Source organism: Myotis yumanensis, unplaced genomic scaffold (genome assembly GCF_028538775.1).
Source record: "Myotis yumanensis isolate MYYU_CA2020_CCGP unplaced genomic scaffold, mMyoYum1.0.hap1 SCAF_5, whole genome shotgun sequence".
NCBI classification, from domain to species: domain Eukaryota; kingdom Metazoa; phylum Chordata; class Mammalia; order Chiroptera; family Vespertilionidae; genus Myotis; species Myotis yumanensis.
In genome coordinates, this window is record NW_027223756.1 from 75,165,777 (window position 1) to 75,185,927 (window position 20,151).

At 44.5% G+C, this 20,151-nt stretch overlaps 1 protein-coding gene across 1 annotated transcript in view; it reads left to right on the plus strand.

The window, feature by feature from the left end:
• Positions 1 to 20,151, plus strand: part of NUGGC (nuclear GTPase, germinal center associated) — a 47,927-nt gene that overhangs the window by 19,270 nt on the left and 8,506 nt on the right. The window contains exons 9-16 of the mRNA XM_070413848.1: positions 3,115 to 3,290; positions 4,766 to 4,784; positions 5,066 to 5,155; positions 8,545 to 8,650; positions 9,856 to 9,989; positions 14,766 to 14,930; positions 17,905 to 18,062; positions 19,751 to 19,889. Coding sequence (XP_070269949.1) covers positions 3,115 to 3,290; positions 4,766 to 4,784; positions 5,066 to 5,155; positions 8,545 to 8,650; positions 9,856 to 9,989; positions 14,766 to 14,930; positions 17,905 to 18,062; positions 19,751 to 19,889 — 987 coding nt within the window. The remainder of the gene's footprint in view (positions 1 to 3,114; positions 3,291 to 4,765; positions 4,785 to 5,065; positions 5,156 to 8,544; positions 8,651 to 9,855; positions 9,990 to 14,765; positions 14,931 to 17,904; positions 18,063 to 19,750; positions 19,890 to 20,151) is intronic.

Sequence of the window (20,151 nt, forward strand, 5' to 3'; positions counted from 1 at the left end):
ATCACCCCCTCAGGATGTCCCCTCACAGTTCTCTAAGATGAAGGCAGTCGCCTTCTTCTCGACCCTTCAGTGCAGGCCTGGCCGTGAGAACCTTGTTTCTGCAGGGTCTCGGCTCATGGAGAGGAATTGCCAGCCTTGGTTAGTTCCAGGCCAGGCCCAGGGAGCGACAGCCTAGGGAGGCAGCCAGCTTCTCTCACTGGATGGAGCCGTGGTTGCCGCCAGTTCAGATACACTGGGCAGCTTATCAAAGGCCACTCAGAATAGAGGAGCCAGCAGATCTGGCTCAGAACACCGGCTCTGAGGAGGTCCGGCTGAAGCGAAGGGATGGTTCCCAGCGTGCTCTGCTTGGCCTTGGCTCCCCTGCATTCTTGTGGTTTTGCGATCTCCTCTCACAAGAAGTTACTAAAGACTTCCTTCTTTCCAGGGAGAACAGAGCCAACACCCCTACCCCATCTCTCCAGTTGCCAGCTTGCCTTCCCTAAATGAAAACAATTGTGCACCCAGACCTCCCTGTTCTAACACCTAGAAGTCCTGAGACCTTAGACATGTCACCTGAACTCTCCGAGGCCCATTCTCACCTCCAGGAGGGAGGGAGATGGGGTGGCAGAGGTGCCATCCCACCCACTCCCAAGTCCAGTCACTCCTTAGAGACAAGCTTTTTGGTGTCCTCTTCAATGCTAACTTGACCAAATCCTGGCAGGTAGGGGCATTGTGGAGGGCCTGAAATGTAACCACTGCCACCTTCTGGTTGCAGTCCTCTTCTCATGTTAATAAACATTTGTTAAGTACCCATAGTTTACCAGGACCCCGGGGGAAATTATTGACCTTTAACAAACAGCCAGCCAGATATTTTTCCAGCAAAATGGGTTGATTCAGGAACAATAAAGAATTGCAATTCGGGACATTCAGTCTAATGGTGAACAACACAGAAGTCCAGAGAAACAAAGGAGAAGAATGCTCTTGTATGGTCTTGGGAGGAGCTGTAGTAAATAAAGAGTCCATTGGAAGTAAATGGAGAGTTCAGAGTATAGTGACCTTTTATTGATTGAGTTATGGCCCTCTCCCATTGGCTGGGCTGTTACTGGGCAAGGAGGCAGAGAGGTGGTGTCACTTCCTGTTAGAGATGCAGGGTAAGTCATTTCCCGTGGAGGTCAGTAGTGTGTGCTGAGTGGTGAGTGTAAGAGTTCTCTCTTCTACCCTACCGACTCCATTTTAAATGAGTTTTTATTATTTTATTATTAACTTTCACAATATAAAGGTGAAAAAGGACCTGCCCTTGAAGAGCTTGCAGACTGATATTCTAGGATCTTTCACAACTGCCTGAATAGCCTGAAGCCTTCCTGAAGTTGATTATAATTTGGGAAGTGGGAGGGAGCATTTTTTTGCCCTAACGTAGATGTGAGTTCATCCACACAGGGAGGAGATTCAGACCCATGGGTGTCCTTGTGCTGGTCCTTTGCCTCTCAGGCCTATTGTCTTCTCTACAAACAGTCAAGTTTGTCTTATTATAGAGATTGATGATTTTAAAACAATAACCCATGAAACCAAGAGATTCATGGACAGAGGTGGGGGGTTCTGACCAGGTTATGGCTCCAAACCTTCCATCCCCAACTGGAATACTTTTTTAAATATATTTTTATTAATCTCAGGGAGGAAGGGAGAGGGAGAGAGAGATAGAAACATCAATGATGACAGAGAATCATTGATCAGCTGCCTCTTGCACGCCCCCTACTGGGGATCGAGCCTGCAACCCAGGCATGTGCCCTTGACCTAATCGAACCTGGGACCCTTCAGTCCGCAGGCTGACACTCTATCCACTGAGCCAAACCAGCTAGGGCCCCAATTGGAATTCTTCGTAAGATTTCATTTGAAAAGGACTCCACTGCTAAAATACAAGTTTGAACCCCATGAATCTAGATCAAGGTTTCTCAGCCTCAGCACTATTGACATTTGGGGCAGAAAATTCTCAGTTGAAGGTGCTGACCTGGGCATTGTAAGATGTTTAGCAGCATCCCTGACCTCCGCCCTCCAGTGCCCCCATGTCATAACAATTGAAATGGCATCCAGACATCGCCAAATGTCCTCTGGGGTACAAAATCATCACCAGTTAAGAGCTATTGGTATAAAGCAAAAATAATGACTTAATTAGCAAGTCACAAACTTGTCATACCTTTATGTGCAAAGAGCTGTTCTAAAGAACCACAAATAAACTTCATTGCTGAGTTGGACCAGCTTTTCATTTTTAGGGAGAGAGAAGACAAGTGAAGCAATACAGTAAGAGAAACATCACAAGGCAACACACAATTACTCATCACATGAAAGTTGCTTATTTGATGATAGCGATATTTGTGCTATTAGTCATTAGTTGTAATTTCATGTTCATTGACTTTTGTAACTTGACTCATATGGTTCCTGGCTCCCAGCTAACATGTGATGGCAGGGCGCTGAATATTCAGGGACAGTCAAATATCAAAAGGATGATAGGTTTGGGGGTAGATTCATGACCAGAACTAGTTCTGGAAAAACAATAATTTCCTCTAGAGGATAAGTAAGGCCAAGCAAGCCAGTGAAGGATCTGGTCATTGAGATCTGACTTCTTGAATTCCATCAATCACTAATGCCACCGACATCTAGGAAGCCTCCGCTATGGCCACACACTGTGCTTGAGGTGAGGTGGATTCCAAGCTGAACGGTACAGCCCCTTCCCATCAGGTACCCCACAATCTGGATGGGGAAGGTGCAGAGAGCCAGGCCTGTACAACAACTCTGCCTGAGAGGTGTTGTGGCAGGGAAGTCCGGGTGCTGTAGGATGCAGAGGAGGGGTGGCCCACCCGTCCTTAGGGGGCCCTTAGCAGATTCTCAAAGGGCAAGTGGAGGTCAAAAAGAGGTTGTGGCAAGTGCAAAACCCTGAGAGATGACAGAATTACATCTGAGACACTGAAGGAAGCTCGGCATGGCTGAAGCATAGAGACTGTGGTGGCCGGGGGAAGAGTTAGGATAGAGATAGAGACAGAGGCAGAGCATGGAGGACATAAATGATACATTAAGGAATCATGTCCTCTACAACCGTTACACCATTTATGTTCTTAATCATATTGTGGTCATGCTTCACAGACCATTGATAAATGCTCAGTGATCTGGGTGATCAGTGACATTGAGAGGGTGTCTGGAGGGAGAGCCCACGAAGACCTTCTGAATGAGAGCATCAAAGCCTGCCAGCGGGGTTTCTGCAGGGACATTGCCCTGGTGGTCACCAAGACCGACAAACTCCACCTGCCGGAATATCTAAGGTACCATGCTGGACTTGCCGGGAGGTGGGCTTTCCTCCATGGGTCCTGACTACAGGGATGACAGAGCTTTGACTTTAGGATGTGGTGGACATTGTGTACTCAGGGAAGTGACTGTTGGGGATGCAAGAGAAGTCTAGGGGACTTGCTGGGACGTCAGGACCCTTGAGTGGATTGGCTCAGGAGTCTGAACCATGGTGGCCCCTCTTCCAGAGTAGCTGCTCAACACCCAACAGGCTATTCTCTCCATAGCTCCGGGGTGCCACTCGCGAGTGTGGTGTGATGGCCCTGCCTGGGCCCCAGAGATGGAATATGGAGATGCTGCCACAGCTAGTAGGCACTTTCTAGAATATTCTCTGGCACGGTGCAGCACTGAAGTGTCAGATTCTGTTTTCGGATTTGTCTACTCCTGAGATTTTAAAACCCATTTGGAACAAAGTTCTCAAAGTTTTAGAACTTTGGCCAAAAATAAAAGCATTCTTACATATTATATTCCAACAACAACAATGAAAGATAAGTATTTAGAGTTTAGTAGATGTTGATTTATGTTGATTTCCATGTAGATCCTGCCCTCCACCCCCCCCCCCCCCCCCCCCCCGCCACACACACACACAGCTAGGGAGACTATAACTTATCTTCCACATTGGGACACTTTGAAAGTGAAAGGGGTATTATTAGCTATTACAAAGGATCAGCAGGTATAAAGCAGTATACATTGGGCTGTACTGGGTATATGAACATACGGTCCAGGTAAATAACTTTGTTGATGCTTCTCTGCTCTAACAAAAGCTTCTTTACCTGCCACCTCCTCCATTTCACCCACACTCTCTGTAACTTGAGTCTGGTGTCTCCAGGAATTTATTAAGCATAGAAAACTTCCTCAGTGAAGAAATAGGTCAAGGCTTCTCCACCTAGCTTCTTGCTCTCATGGTCTAGGTTGGAATTTCAGTTTCATATTCCTTCCCCCTTCTCTCCCCCTCCCCGCCCCCCCAGCAGATTTCATTCAACCCAACCCCTACCACAGAATAATATCTAAAGCTATCCCTTGCCAATGCCAACTCTAAAACTAAACCTAAATCAATCCAATTTATTAAATGTTTATTGAACACAGTGGTTGGGGCTGTCAATTCTGAGATGCATATTGCCTTGTCACCAAGGTCACCGTCTTAAAAGAGGGTTAAAGTTTAGAGGAGAGGGACAAGCAAAGTACTGTGGGAACCGAGAGAGAGAGGTGTTTTGATTGGGTCAGGGGGTGAGTCACAGAAAATTCCACCGATGACAAAACATTGAGAAATAAAGACACTTTTTTTCAAATGGACACTGGTGGTGGATCAGAAGAGAGAGCATTTGGGCTGAAGAAAGAGGTTAGGCAAAGGCATCGAGTCATGATAGTATCTGCTGCTTTTGGGAAAAGTCAAAAGACTGCTGTGACACATAATGAGTTAAGTAATGGTTATAATTTTCTAATTTCATTGCAGGGAAAGGAAAGTGGGAAATGTAAGTATGGACCAGTTATTTTTATTTTTAATTTTTAAAGCTTTACTAAGATATAATTGATATGCCTCCAAATTGCACATATTTAATGTAAATATCTTGGACATATGCATGGACTAGTTATTTTTAAATAATACTTTTGGTGATTAATATTATATAATTTAAATACATGCACATTTGTCTGGGCCAAATGAAGATCTGTTAATAAAACATGCATCTTGCACGTCATCGCTCTTGATAATTGTGTATTCTTTGCCATGCTTCTATTTCCCTTCACAATCTAGCAAGCTATTCAAAGTCAGCGAGAAGCTGTTTTAGAAAGAAATGAAATGATAAAACTACAAAGGAATAGAATTCTCAAGGAAAAACTAAAGGTGAGTTAATGGATTTCCCTATGTATTTTTCTGCTTTTCAACCACTCAGGTTTTGAGAAACAAATGTCTACTTGGTCTTGGGCAGTAGCAAGGACAAACGTTTTGGAGTAGACAGTTTGGACTTAACTTAGTTCTATTAATTAATAACTTTGTGACCTTAGGCAAATTACTACACCTCTCTGAATCTCCATGTTCTCATTTGGAAAACGGGAAATAACAATATCTACCTCTTATGATTGCTGGAAGCATTGAATGAGCATACAGTCTGCTGAGAAATACGTGCAGGTGAAATTAGGGATCACCATACAGTTGAAGGTGTGCTTGGCTAGAGCAATGCGTGGGGCAGTGTGGGAATACAGAAGGAGAATGCTCAGTCACATTGGCAGTCGAGGAGGTGGTGTTGGGTAGAGGTTCAGGGATAATGCTCAGCCTCGTGAGCTGAATTTTAAAGAACCAGTATCTTCAGTAAAGATAGAAGTAGGAAGAAGTAGGAGAAAGAGCGTTTGAGATGGAGGGAAGAACATGATTGCAAAAGCCTGTTCTGTACGGTGAACTCAATGTAAGGAGTTTCAAAGAGCTCGGCAAAGGGTATATGCATGGGTGTTGGGGGGAAAGGCCTGAGCTCTATCTTTCAGGCTTGTGTAATTGTCTGTGGGACTCTTAGTGTTTCCTTAAATTATTTTTATTGTCTGTCACTGAAATAAGTACTAGTACACACATAAAACTCCTTACTATCAAGTCTTATACAACTATAAAACTGAAACCAATTTTCAGATAAAATAGAAACAAAACGACAATATCTGAGTTAGTATGATGTGATAGATGATATGGTCTTGCTGAAATGAAATCTTCAGTGCTGGGTTTAATAGTAAAAACATGTGGCCGTATGTCCATTTCGATATTTAACTGCTTTCTGTATTTCGACTTCAATTACATCCATGCAGAAAATGTCTGAAGCGCAACGTGGAATTGAAAATTTCAAAGCTTTTGTTTCTAATTCAGAATAATCAGACCTCATACTTAAGCCAATGTCTTCTAACAAGTCATTCTTGAATGCTGGTTTTAACGAGGCAATAATTCAGTAAAGCTGTTCTTATTCTTTTTAATCATTTTTGTGACATTAAAAAATATGCACTTTATGAGTACCTAATTGTGTTGTTTCTGGAAATAGAAACATAAAGTACTTCAATACACAATTAAAAACTATATTTATTGCTCATGAATGTGGCAAATTGGTGTGTATGCAAAACAGGGTGTGGTCGCCTGTGGGGCGACTATGGTTCTGACGATTACAGTACAAGTTCTTTTGAGGTCTGAACACCTACCCTACTGATAGCTAGGTGATGCCATCATTCTCCAACCACTTTATCTCCGTTTGAATTATTGTGAATTACCTGTGCTTCATGTTTTCATTTGGAGCAAATTTAATTTTAATTATAGAAAATATAAGACAGAGGTTGACCATAAAGGATTCATTCATATAGATGTCCATGCTTATTTTTTTTTTATTATAAAAACTAAGAAAAAATATTGTAAGAAAAATTACAGACCCTGGAGAGTACATTTATAGACAACGGTCTGGAAATACAGTTGTCCTTGAACATGTGGGAGTTAGGGGTAACGACCTCCTGTGCAGTCAAATAATATGTGTATAACCACAGTTAGCCCTCTGCATACACAGATTCCCAAAGTGAGGAGACCCTTAAAAATGTGGGTTTGAATTGAGGCCAATTGAAAAAACATCCAAGTATAAGTAGACCCGCAAAGTTCCAACCCATGTTCTTCAAGGTTCAACTGTACTATGCATTGTAGAAAGACTGTTTTCTCAGCAATATGGTGAATGGAAGGGTGGGGAGAGGGTTGTATGAAGATTGCATGTAGACAGACCATTTGTGAGGGTTAGTTAAGAGTCTGAAATAGGTAGTCACTACAGGAATAGAGGAGATACATTCAAGAGATATAGGGAGGTCAATCCACAGGTATTTGGCAAGTAAGAGAGAGCTGGGTTTTGACGTTCTCAGGCATGCTACTGGAACTGGTTATTACAACAGCATGTTGCTTTTGCTTTAGCACACCTGTAAAGAAAACCTACTCTTCTCCTGGGTGTCTCTCCTTCACTGTCACACAACTACTACTTGAGTGTAGGGGGCTCCTATAAGCCTAGCCCACAGCTCTAGCGCAACCTTGACTACATGGGTTGACAGCTTGCCAGAGATGTGGATTCTCCCCTCTGCCAGGAGACTACTTACTCAGCTCTTTCCTATCTTTGCCTCAAAAAGATTGACAACTCTCTACTCTTTTCTACCACCCCCAGATAACCATACACACACTCTTTATGGTTTTTCTCTTTCGGGTGAGATAAATGAAAGATTATGGAACAACGTTTATACATAATTCTAGTATATGGTGATGTTTGTCTGTGGTGATGTTTCTCTCATCATAAAAATTTTTCTCGTCGGATTCTTAATTTCTTGACGTTTAAGAAATTTGCTTAAGCATTATTTCATACACGTACTTAAATGTGTATGATAACTCACTAACCACCAGCTCAAAAACTTGCACTTTTTTTTTTTTTAAATATTTTATTGATTTTTTACAGAGAGGAAGGGAGAGAGATAGAGAGCTAGAAACATCGATGAGAGAGAAACATCGATCAGCTGCCTTCTGCACACTCCCCGCTGGAGATGTGCCCGCAACCCAGGTACATGCCCTTGACCGGAATCGAACCCGGGACCCCTCGGTTCCCAGGCCGACGCTCTATCCACTGAGCCAAACCGGTTTTGGCCAAAAACTTGCACTTTTATAGAACCTTTTTCCAGTTTTGTATTGTGCTGAGAAGTATTTAGTAATCAGCTCTATTTTTAAAAAGGGGTGGGGGGGGAGATGATTTGTAATGTTTGCCGATTCCTATGGTGTAAATACTCCCACCATTGCTAGTTTTAACCTATCAGTATGATGCCACTGAAGGCAGAGTTGGGGAGAGCTGTGTATGTACAGTTGGCTCTCAGAGCTGGTACAAGCTGCCTCCAGCACATCACTGCCTTTTCCAGGGTTGTGCTTCTTTATTCCAAAAAGAATCCTGGCACTTTCCACTCTCTGAACATTTAAACATACTTTTAAATTATTTTCTCTCTGCATTTCCTTTTAGAATTACCATTTTAACTCCCAAGACAATAGTTTCTATGCAGCAATTTCTAAACAACTTCTGACCTTCTAAGGTGTAGACAGATAGGAACACCTGACATACAGAATGTTGTCTGTTCCTTATGGGGCTCTCATAGAACCGAAAGTGAATGAGCTGAAATCTGCTGAAGGCTCTCATGAGGCCTGCCTTGTTTCCTTTGCAATGAATGAGTTATTCTGTCCCTTCTCTGCCTCTGTTACTTCAGAGAAAATTGCCGGCTGACTCCAAGGTTCTGGAAGCTTCCAATCTGGTGTACACAGTCAGCGCCCAGGAGTACTGGTGGCAGGCTCTCCTCACGGAAGAGGAAACTGGTAATTAAAAAACAAACAAACAAAAAACTCAATCGCTAAAATTCTCAAGATTCTGAATTTCCCACCCTAGAACTGTTTGCGCCATACTTCCAGTTTGCCAGTTTCTGTACCTATTAGCGAATACGTTTGTTTGTTTTCACTGCTTTGTGGTGGTGCCTTGAGACCACCTCCTCTCTCCTCCAAATCTTACCCCAAGTTGGTAAAGGTCAGTGATCCGGTTAGTATTTGGCTTGAGATACTTCACGCGCTCACCTATGGGTCTTAGAAGAATTGCCTGAGTATCTATTGTATGCTTCGTCTGTGGGCGGGAAAAGTAGAAGACATGGCCCCTTTCTTCATACAACTTAAAAATCTAGGAGCTACCACGCCTAGATTTTGCAAAACTCAAAGTGAAAACAAGGCTCAGTTCAGTAGTGCTATGAGTACAGTAAAAGTTCAGAGAACCTGGAGATCTGTGTGACTGGAATTCTCAGTGAAAATGGTGAGGAGACAGGATCTGAGCTTGACACTGATCTGAGCTTACAATGGCATAAAATGTGCAGCGTGTCACTAGACATGGATGAGTTAAGGAGCAGAAGGTGTGACATGTTCCCAGAAATTGGGGAACTGCTTGAGCAAGGATATAAAAGAAATAACCAGCCAGGCACATACAAAAAGTAGTATAGGAAAATGTCCACTTAAAGGAATAATGGAGAAAACAGTAGAGTGACATCTGTCATCTCCTGACTAACAAAGGGTTAGGGCTAAGTCTCCAATCTGGAATCCCAGCCATCAGAAGGTCTTAGCCCTTTCTACAGCAGGTGTAAACTACTTTGATATTAAAAGTTATGTGTTATAGATAGAAAATTCCAGGGGGACTGAAGAGCTGAGACTCTAACATGTGAGCACTTTGGTTTCATGATTCAGGTTAAGTACTCATCCAGAGGGAAGTGCCAATATTTTTAAACCAACTTACACTTTTCTACATAGTTTGTTTCATACTGCTACAAAAAATCGGTAGTCGTCATTGCCGATTTACCATCATTACTGCTGATCTCAGACCTGGGAAGAAGGTCCTCAGAAAGGCTGATTAATGGGCTCCCACCCCACCTAGGACCTCAACAGTAGTTAACTCAGACTGCCACCCAGATCTGTTCATTCTGATGAATTCTAGTTACTGTGAACTCTGGCCTTATAAAATTGTTTGTGCTGCCTCTGAATCCCAGAAATCCCCAAGTTAAGAGAATATATCAGGAGAAGGCTCTTGGAGAAGAAGAGGAGGATGGTGACCAAGTACGTTACTGAAGCCTTTGGCCTGCTGCTCCTCACAGACAGTTTCAACTGCACGGAAAACCTGCCGGTATGGACGCCACTTGGGCTGTCATCTCTGCCTCCCGCCCTGGGCAGAACATTCCCTTTTGCAAAGTTAGGAAATCATGATATTATTTTTCTTTTCATATCAAAGGAAGATACTAAGCTCAGAGAATCTGAAGAGGAGAAAAAGATAATGAGAGGGTTAAAATGATAACATTTGAGTAAAAAAGAAAGAACATTTTCCCTAGAACAAAAGGACTAAGAGGAAAAAGTAAAAATAGTCAGTGGCTACTTTCCCCTTTCCTGAGACTTGCATAAGATGGAATGTGTTTAGTGATGGCAGGAGTGGTTTATTTACTTCTAGTGCAGTGGTTCTCAACCTTCTGGCCCTTTAAATACAGTTCCTCATGTTGTCACCCAACCATAAAATTATTTTCGTTGCTACTTCATAACTGTAATGTTGCTACTGTTATGAATCGTAATGTAAATATCTGATATGCAGGATGGTCTTAGGCGACCCCTGTGAAAGGGTCATTTGACTGCCAAAGGGGTCGCGACCCACAGGTTGAGAACCGATGTAAATCTAGTGGAATACAGACAGGTCTTGGTTATCCTGCAGAGGCGTGGGTATGCACACAGTCCCCAAAGTTTGTATCTGTCCGTGGTGTCCCGTCATGCCTTGGTGCTGTCAGACCCTCAAACTCATGCAGCAAATGCGTGAGAGGAAGGAAAGCAAGAGGGACTTTCAGCAAAGAGTTCAGATATTTACCTTCGCAGTTAGAATGCAGGCCTTCCCAATAACCAATTAGAATTACGTTTCTCATAATAATGAACAAGTTTATCTCTTTGCTGGGTGTTTTGTTTTTTAACCTAAAATAAGAGGGATAAGCTGCAAAAGTAGAGGCATAAGAGAGTTTGGGAGAAACAGCTGTTGCTGGAATCAAGCACCAATTGCATTTCTTCCTTGGGAAGAACTGACTTACAAAGAGACAGTCATATACACTTGACCCTTGAAAAACACAGGTTTAAACTACACGTGTCTCCTTAGATGTAATTTTTTTCAATAAATACATGTAGTGCTGTAAATGTATTTTCCTTATTATTTTATTAATAACATTTTCTTTTTCCTTGCTTAATTTATTATAAGACTAATTGACTGTTTATGTTATCGGCAAGGCTTCGGGTCAACAGCAGGCCATTAGTAGTTTAGTAGAGTCAAAGGCGGATTTTTGGCTGCACAGGGGCCAGCTCCCCTAACTCCCATATTGTTCAAGGGTCAACTGTATAAAGAAAAAATTCAGACCCACAGCCTGCAGCAACCTGTTTAGGAAACCAACCTCTTATTGACAAGGAACAGCTCAGGAAGCCAGCATGCTGTCAGTTAGACTTGTAGGAAGTCAGACTACTATCTCTTGTAACAGTCCAAGAAGCTAAACAATAACTTCTGTAACAATCGACCCAAAATGGCCAGACCTTAATGAATAACGACAGCTTCCCTCATCTTTATCCATGCAACCATATTAGGACCAACTAGAGAAGGCCAAGTACACACTCTACTGAGTCACACAGGACCCCTGCTCCCGTTAGCCCACCTACAGCCTCCCAGGCTCTTGGCCTCCAATCAGGGCCCACCCGAAGCCTTTCCACCACCTGCCTTTGAGTCTCTGCCAAACAAAAGTGACGGCGGCTGACGGCCTGGCCATAGCAACCTCTGATAAGTAGGCTTCCTGTGTTCCCCTCTGGTTGGTGTTTATTTCCACACTTGCTTTCACCACCAGATTTATATAAGTTGTCTGCCTTGCTGATACGCAGAGCAGGAAAGGGGTAGAGAAAGTGGACCCGTAGGGCTCGATGAGAGTTCAAGGTCCTGAGAATGAGCGACAGTGAGCCTGGGATGGCCCTGGGAGTGGCAAGGAGAGGCAGATAATGGAGACCTGACTTCAATGTGGAAAGTAAGCAATGCCGACTGCAGATGGTCTACGCCAGGGGTCCTCAAACTACGGCCCGCGGGCCACATGCAAATACAAATATTGTATTTGTTCCCGTTTTGTTTTTTTACTTCAAAATAAGATATGTGCAGTGTGCATAGGAATTTGTTCATAGTTTTTTTTTTTTTTAAACTGTAATCTAGCCCTCCAATGGTCTGAGGGACAGTGAACTGGCCCCCTGTTTAAAAAGTTTGAGGACCCCTGGTCTAGGCAGTTTTGGTCAAATGTCCACGTTTTAAAAATTCTATATACAAGTGAACTATAGGGCACGATTCACTGTCTTTTTTTTTTTAAAATCACACTTCTTATGCTTTGTTTTGGTCTAGTTCTGTGTGTGTGTGTGGGGGGGGGGGGGGGCGGCGGGGGAGAGGCGGGCGGAGAGACCCTCCTGGAATCTGAGATTTTCCAATTTGACTTTTGTCCTCTGAAATACTGGGGAAAGGTTTAACCTTCTACCTTCCTGAAAAAGTTCTTCAGGGTGAAAGTTGCCTCCCTGCCCAGCATAAGATTGCTTTTGGAAGTGCTGATGGAAAACCAATCAGATGTGGTGCTGTGTGCGGTTGGTTTATTTCACAAACACACGGACGAGGCATTTTGCAATCAGACCCGCGGTGCCAGCCCCACATGCTCTTCTCTGCTGATGCGGAGGCGCGGCCCTTGTAGCGGCTCAGTCCCATCCTCGCAACCAGACTCCAGGCCACAGAAAACACAGAGGAGGGGGTGGGTTGGCACTTCCGTGATAACCTTTTAGAGGGAGTTGCCAGCAGCTTTCTTCAAAATTCTTTGGCCTCAGATATTGGTCTCAGCCTTAATTTTTGATGGGAAGTTGGAAGGCAAGAGTTTTGTCAGTTCCTTTGCATTCTTAAAAATATCAGACCTAAAAATATATGTGATTGATCATTTTTTAAGATTGTGCCTCAAAGCAAAAAAAGAATTAGAGTTTGGGTAGTTAGTGATTTTAAATGAACAGAGCTCTGCTCATTATTTTTTAAGAGTCAATAGGAAGTTGATTATGACATCTCAATGTCAAATGAGTCCTGCATTTACTCAAAGTAGTTGCCAGTCCCCCACCTACCCCCCCCCCCCCTTTTTTTTACTGTTCTTTTATCTTCAGCCCTTTCCTTTCTTATCATTTTTTCCCCCAACATGGATTTGGTGACAGTGAGACTTTCTGAGAATCCTGCCCATAGATTTTCTTTTCATGACTTCGCTCTTATTTCATTTTGATCACCAGCCACAAATTCAAAAGAATCGAGAGGACACCAGAGAAAAAAAATAAAAGTATGGCTTATAGAATTCTTACCAGTGAAACCACAAAAATCCCCAAGGCATGCCTAAATCTAAATAGTGTCCTTAAACCCTAAGGCTCATCAACTCTGAGACTCACAGGGTGCGGGAGTTTGAGACCGTTTTCAGGATCATTCAGCCCCATCTACTTATTTCAAAGACGGTGCCATCGAGATGCAGAGAAGCTAAGTTTTCTGTTAAGGTCACACATCAATTCCAGAGCTATGTCTTCCATCAAGTTTGGGATAGAATCGATAAACCTACATTATCCATAGTTCTCCGTGCTACTCATTCACTCCATAAATGTTTCTGGACTGCGCTCTCTGTGCCTCGCCTTGGAATAAACAAACGTGAATAACGTAGTCTCTCCCTTCAGCAAGTTCCTAGTCCAGGGGAGGAGACGTGGGATGAGAGACATTGCACAGCAGGAGGGATGCTGTGGCGCAGGAATGTCCGAAATGCAGGGAACGTGGGGAAGGGAGCCCCAGCTCTGCCTGGGGGAGTCAGGGAAGGCATCGCATGGGAAGTGACTGTTGAGCTTTGTCCGGAAGGATGAGAAGGTGGGAACAGCATGTGCAAAGGCATGAGGTCACAAAAGTAATGGCATGTTTGGCTCTGAAGGGCCTTAAGTGCCAAGTAGAGTGTGGCTTCTGCCTGCTGCACATCCCCCAAGGTTCTCACACAGGGAACAGACACTACGGTTCCCAGTTTGAACCTAAAGTCCAAGGCTATCCCTGGTGGTCCTCCCTTTTATTACTTGAATAGATATTTTCCTCCCTGACTACACTGTATTCTCCTTTGAAGAAGGGACGGAGCCTTATTTTGGGTCCTGTAGCTTTGTTATTCAAAGTGTGGTCCAGGGCCCAGAAGATCCGCCTCCCCTGGGGGTTTTAGAAATAGAGAAGCCCAGGCCCTCAGACTTGAACAAATTCTCCTGGGGATTTGTTTGCACATTAAAGTTTGAGAAACACCAGCCTCCAAAACTGCTTTGTGCAAAGTCAAAGCTCATTCAATGTGTGTTGATTCAGATGTCATTGGAAAAGTTTGTTTTAGTAACAATTGGATTTTAATTTTTTTAAATATATTTTATTGATTTTTTTTACAGAGAGGAAGGGAGAGGGATAGTTAGAAACATTGATGAGAGAGAAACATCAACCAGCTGCCTCCTGCACACCCCCTACTGGGGATGTGCCCACAACCAAGGTACATGCCCTTGACTGGAATCGAACCTGGGACCTTTCAGTCCACAGGCCGACGCTCTATCCACTGAGCCAAACTGGTTAGGGCAACAATTGGGTTTTTATTTGGATAGTTGCTCCCCCACATAGCCTGATGGATTGTACACCTAAAGTAAGTTGCAGGAGGCATATAGATGTTCTATTCTCCAGTCCCTCAAAGCTTAAGGATGTTCATTCACTGGATGATAAGGAGCAGTCAACTGTGGGTGATTTGCTCAGGCTAAATCATGCTTAAAGGAAGCAACGTTTGAGGAGAAAGTGCCTTTGAGGGTGGGGGTGGCCTCATGCTCCTTATGACCCTGTCCCTAGAACGAACACTTGCACCTGAGTGGCCTGCGGAGATTTGTGGAAGAGAAAATACAGCTGCTGGAGAAGGCCATCGACCAGTGCTTTGCCCACATTGCCCGGCCTCTGCAAGAAGGGGTCAGAAATGCCAGGACTTCCTACCGACGGATCCTCGGGGCATGTCTGGTGGTGAGTGACCCTTTCCGGGGAAAACCTGTGGTGTGTGGTGACGTCTGCCTGATCCCCGAGGTCAGGACTCGGTAGTCACCTGCAGAAAATTGATACTCAGACCTATAGGAGTGAAAGGTATTGAAGAATAGGGAGAAGGACAGTAATAAGATATAACCTCAAACAAAGGCCACACTTAGGGAGCAGAATAAAACGGAGCCAGGAGAGGGGGCAGAGAACGATGAGTCTGAGAAGTAGTAGGAGAAGGGGAAATCGTGTAATGCTTATTTTCTTATTTTTTTGTACTTATTTGTAATGTAAACCGCAAGTTCTTATTTTCTAATAAGAAAATTAAGCAGGAAAGATCACACGTCGGTTGTTAGGAGAGTGTTAGATGCTCCTGAGGGAAATCAGGGTGATAAAAAGGCAATGGATTTGACCATGGAGAGTGCTCATTGGTGACTGTGATAGGCAGCCTCCGAGATGGCCCTCGGGAACCTCGCCCCGGTATTCATGCCCTGGGGAGTCTCCCCCTCACTGACTCAGACAGAGCTCGCCTCTGTGGGCAGCAGGGTGCTGCCGAAGGGACAGTGTGTGACTTCTGAGGCTCCGTCATCAAGGGCCGCTGAGGCTTCCACGCTGGTGTCTTGGATCACTCGCTCGGAGAGGAGCCAGCCTCCCTGTGCTGAAGCCAAGCAGCTGTGTGGAGAGGCCCATGTGGAAAGGGGCCGAGGTCCCCACCCACAGCCAGCACCACCTTCCCCACCCTGTAGTGAGCGTCCGTGGAAGCAGATTCTCTAGCCCCAAACAGGTGACCATAATCCCAGCCGACACCTGACGGAACCTCACAGAGAAGCCCTGAGACAGTCTGGCCGGCGTTGGGAAAGGCCCACTAGTACATGCAGCCTTTGGACACTCACTTGGCCACATAAGAATGGGCCTTGGGCCTGGAACGCTTCCTACCAGGAGATAAAGACCCTCCCAGCCTGTGCTGGGCTTCTCTGCTTGTGTGGGGATATCTTTCCATTTCGTGTTCAGTGTGTACTCCTTTGTTCTGCGTAGGACAGGCATCAGAGGCCCTTGGGCAAGCCCCCGTTTTCTGTATTTCTGAACCGTGGGAGGGGGTGGGATCTTCTGCTGCAGCACAAAGTGGGCTGCGTGCAACTATAGCACCTGCATCGGCTGGGGAGTGGATCCGCTGGCCTTGGGGGACCCAGGCACTGCCAGAGGCTGGCTGGATCTTGTGCACACGTCCCCTCCTCTTGCTGTAGGTAAACACTGCACCACTTGAGCCTGGTGTGCATGTTATCTGACCTCCGTGACCTTGAATCCTGCACTGGTCTCTTCTCTGGTGGCACTTATCTGCATTTTAACCTTGGCCGCACAGCCTGGCCACCAAGCGAACTGTGAAACACCAGCCAGCCAACACCAATCCGAATTCCCAACCCACAGAATCTGTGAGAGAGGAGAGATGTTTATTGTTGTTTTAAGCCACCAAGTTTGGGGTCATTGGTTTCACAGCAGGAGGTAGGTAAGAGACCATTTGCTTGTGGAAGGAAGGAGCGTGTTCGCCATCGTCAGGCGTCACCAGGTCCTCCTCCCATGAATTGTCCCCTCTCTCATCAGCTTCTTTCTCTGTGACTATCAACATACCCTAGGTGTTCCTATTTGATAGAACTTGCCTTTGTGATCAGAAGTTTGGGCAAACATTTATATGTTAACATCATGTCATTATGTAACATAGTATAATAACCCAAATGTCTAATAACAAGAGAATAGTAAAATGAACTATGATATGTCCATAGGATGTATTATGTGGTTATTAAAATGATTTTTTTCTAAGTATGTACAATGAATTAAGGAAATGCTCATATTATAGTATAAGTGAAAAGGGAAGACTAATAAGATAGATAGATAGATACATAGACAGATAGATGGTTAGAATGATGCCAGTTGTATCATGCTACACAGCCATTTACTTGAAAGATATTCCCTTAAAACATATATCATTGAATAATGATCCCAAAGCCCACTACTGAAATTTTGGTTAGTGCAAATGTATTATTATCTAAGATCCTCATCCAAGATAGGCTTTTATTGATTTTTAGAAAGAGAGGAAGAGAGAGATAGAGAGAGATAGAGATAGAGAGAGATAGTGAGAGAGAGAGAGAGAGAGAGAGAAACATCAATGTGAGAAAGAAACAGGGATCGGTTGCTCCCATGCATGCCCTGACTGGGGATTGAACCCAAAACCGAGGTATGTGCCCTGACCAGGAATCAAACCCACAACCTTTTGGTATATGGGATGACCCTCCAACCAGCTGAGCTACCCGCCCAGGGCAGTGTAAATGTGTTTTTATTCTCTTTATTAAGGATCACCATCTGGCTAAAATTTATCAATGTCTCTTATAACTCTAGCTTCATGATATTTTCCCCTCTGATTTGTGAACTTATTTCTCTGGGAAAAAATATTGCAACGAAACATAAATCAAATTGCATTTCATTAAATATTTAACAAAAAGTATAAAAAAACTTGGACTATACTTGCAAAAATCTGAAACAGATACTCCCAGTAGGGTCGTAGCACATTTTCATTTAATAACTGCTCATTTAACAAATATTTACCAAGCACTCCTTATGCCCTTGCCAGATGGCAAGGACATCAGGGTATTGGATGAGACACACTGAGCCTGATCTCAACGGGCTGATGGTCCAGTAGAGGAGCCTAATGAATAAACAGACAAATGCAACCCTGTATGAGAAGAGCTGTGAGCAAAGTGACTACAGGGCGCTTTGCAAACCCAGGACAGGGCACCCCACTGACGTAAGACACGACTGCTACCCTCTCTGTCTAGCTTAGTCATGAGTTAAAAGATTCTGTTGCTGCTACTGTGATTCTTGGTAATAGCCTTTGGCCAAAGGCAATGCAATCCCGATCCTGTGTTTGTCTGGTTAATGCCTACTAACACTACTAACCTGTTGTTTGTTTACCTAGAGGAGTAGAGGAAACCAAGGTTTTCACCAAACTCTGAAGGCGGTTTGCCTGAAAAACGGCATCTATGCCTCCAGGACTCTGGCAAGAATAGATCTGAATGAAGCCATCACTCAGCCCATGTATGACCAGATTGATCCTGTTTTTGGAGGCATTTTTAGGTAAAAGATCTTTTCCTCGTATTCCTTTGTGAACAAACATCTGAAGAATGTGGGGCCAGAGTCTCGTCTTTAAGAATTTGTACTTCGGATTTGGAAGTGTAAAGAGTCGCTTGCAACTCGAGGAGGAAAGTGTACTCTTTGGCCAAACACAAAAGCCTGCCTGGTTTGCTTTACTTAAAAAATTTCCCATGGTGACCTGGAGCGCAGATGGAGATGTTGCCTTCAGACTAATGTTATGATTCCCACGATTTTTTCAAATATCTCACACATGCAGCAGGGAATAAACTTTCTTATGGATCCAAGCCCAGGATAGGGTATTTTGGTTGGAGAGCGTGGAGTTAAGCAAACACACGGCCTCCATAAATTTCCCTGAACGCAAAAAAGAGAAGTGACTCACGGAGGACGCCGTTTGCTCCCATCCTGCATGCTCCCCAATGTGGCGTGGGAGGCGGATGTGCCTCCGCGAGTCCCCTCCTTCCATTCTTCCTTGACCGCCAATCCTTCTCTCCATCCACAGAAACATCATTTCCTAAACTTCCAACCTGTCCCCAGCCTCCCTCCTTTGCCTCTAGCATTTCACCAGGTTCACCACCTGCTCGCACCATTCCACCTTCGCTTGATTCTTACTCAGTGCCCCACTTCACCACCCCCACCTTCCTTTGAACTCTTTTGGGGCCATACTATTTCTCGTATATCCACCCCACCCCATCCCACCAAATTCCTTAGAATGGCATTCAAGACATTCCGCCTGCCTCCAACTGGTCTTTCTGATCTCTCCCCAAGCTGTGGCCCAGTATTGGTCCTCTGCTTTAGCCAGCTTAGAGGGAGCAACAGAAATGTACCAGGGACCATGCTAAGTATTTTGGGTGTGTTATATCATCTCATCCTCCCAATAACCCTCTGTCTTTTTCTCTTTAATATATTTTTATCGATTTCAGAGAGAGGAAGGGTTCGGGAAGGAGAGAGAGCAACATTGATGAGAGGGAATCATTGATTGGCTACCTCCTGCTCGCCCCACACTGGGGACTGAGCCTGCAACCCAGGCATGTGCCCTGACCAGCAATTGAACCGTGACCTCCTGGTTCATAGGTCGACTCTTAATCACTGAGCAACACTGGCTGGGTGGTTTCTGTCTTTTTACTGGTGAACAAGCCGAGATTCGCCTAGCTCATAAGTTAAGAGCTAGGAGCCCTCTCTTCTACATCTGCTGCTTCTTATTCCTGGGATGTGCCGAAGCTTCCTTCACTATCTTGTGCATATGGTGAATAAGCCCTCCTTCTTTTCATTTTCCTAAATCTTACCTGTCTCCTCAGGTATAGTTCAAGTCCCATCCTTTCGAGTGGAAACAGCTGGGCAATGCAAAGCCTGAGTGTTGAGATTAAACAGATCAGTGTCCAAAGCCTGGCTCCGCCACTTACTAGCTGTGTGGCCTTGACCCCATTAGCAATCTCCCCTGAACCTCAGTTTTCTTATCTGTAAAATGGGCATCATTGCACTGATTTCTCAGGTTTTGTTGTCAAGGGCCTGGTGCAGCACAAGGCGCAACATGTGATAGGAATGTTATACAAGTCCTTTCTTGTCCTCCTTCTCTTAAAATGAATAAAAGGATACCAGCTGGTTTCCTCTTTGTTTTAGCCTCACAATAGTCACTGACGCCTCTGACATAATTACGTTGCTTTCTTCTGTAGGACTGGGACGCCCACCGGTTCAGCTTTGATGCCTCACATAGATGCGTTTAAGCACTCTCTCCAGGAGAAAATGACGGAAATTGGGATAAGAAATGGCTGGAAACATGATAGCTACAAAAAAAGTTTCCTGATCCAGGAGGTAAGATCCGTAGATTGTGAAGAGGGGAATGAGGTTGGGTGGTGGGTTTCTTCCCAACAGGTTCTGGGACGCTGCCTGTCTCTCCGGACTTGTTCCCCTGCAGTGTCCGGGGTCCGGGGAACTCATATAGGAGCTGTGAACTACACAACAGAGATGGGTGGGGGGAGAGCAGCGGTCCTGACTCAGCCGTGAAGGTGGAGGACGCCAGGCCAGCTTCCTCCCACTGCAGCCGAGGGCAAACGCCGAGGTTGTACAGTAGATC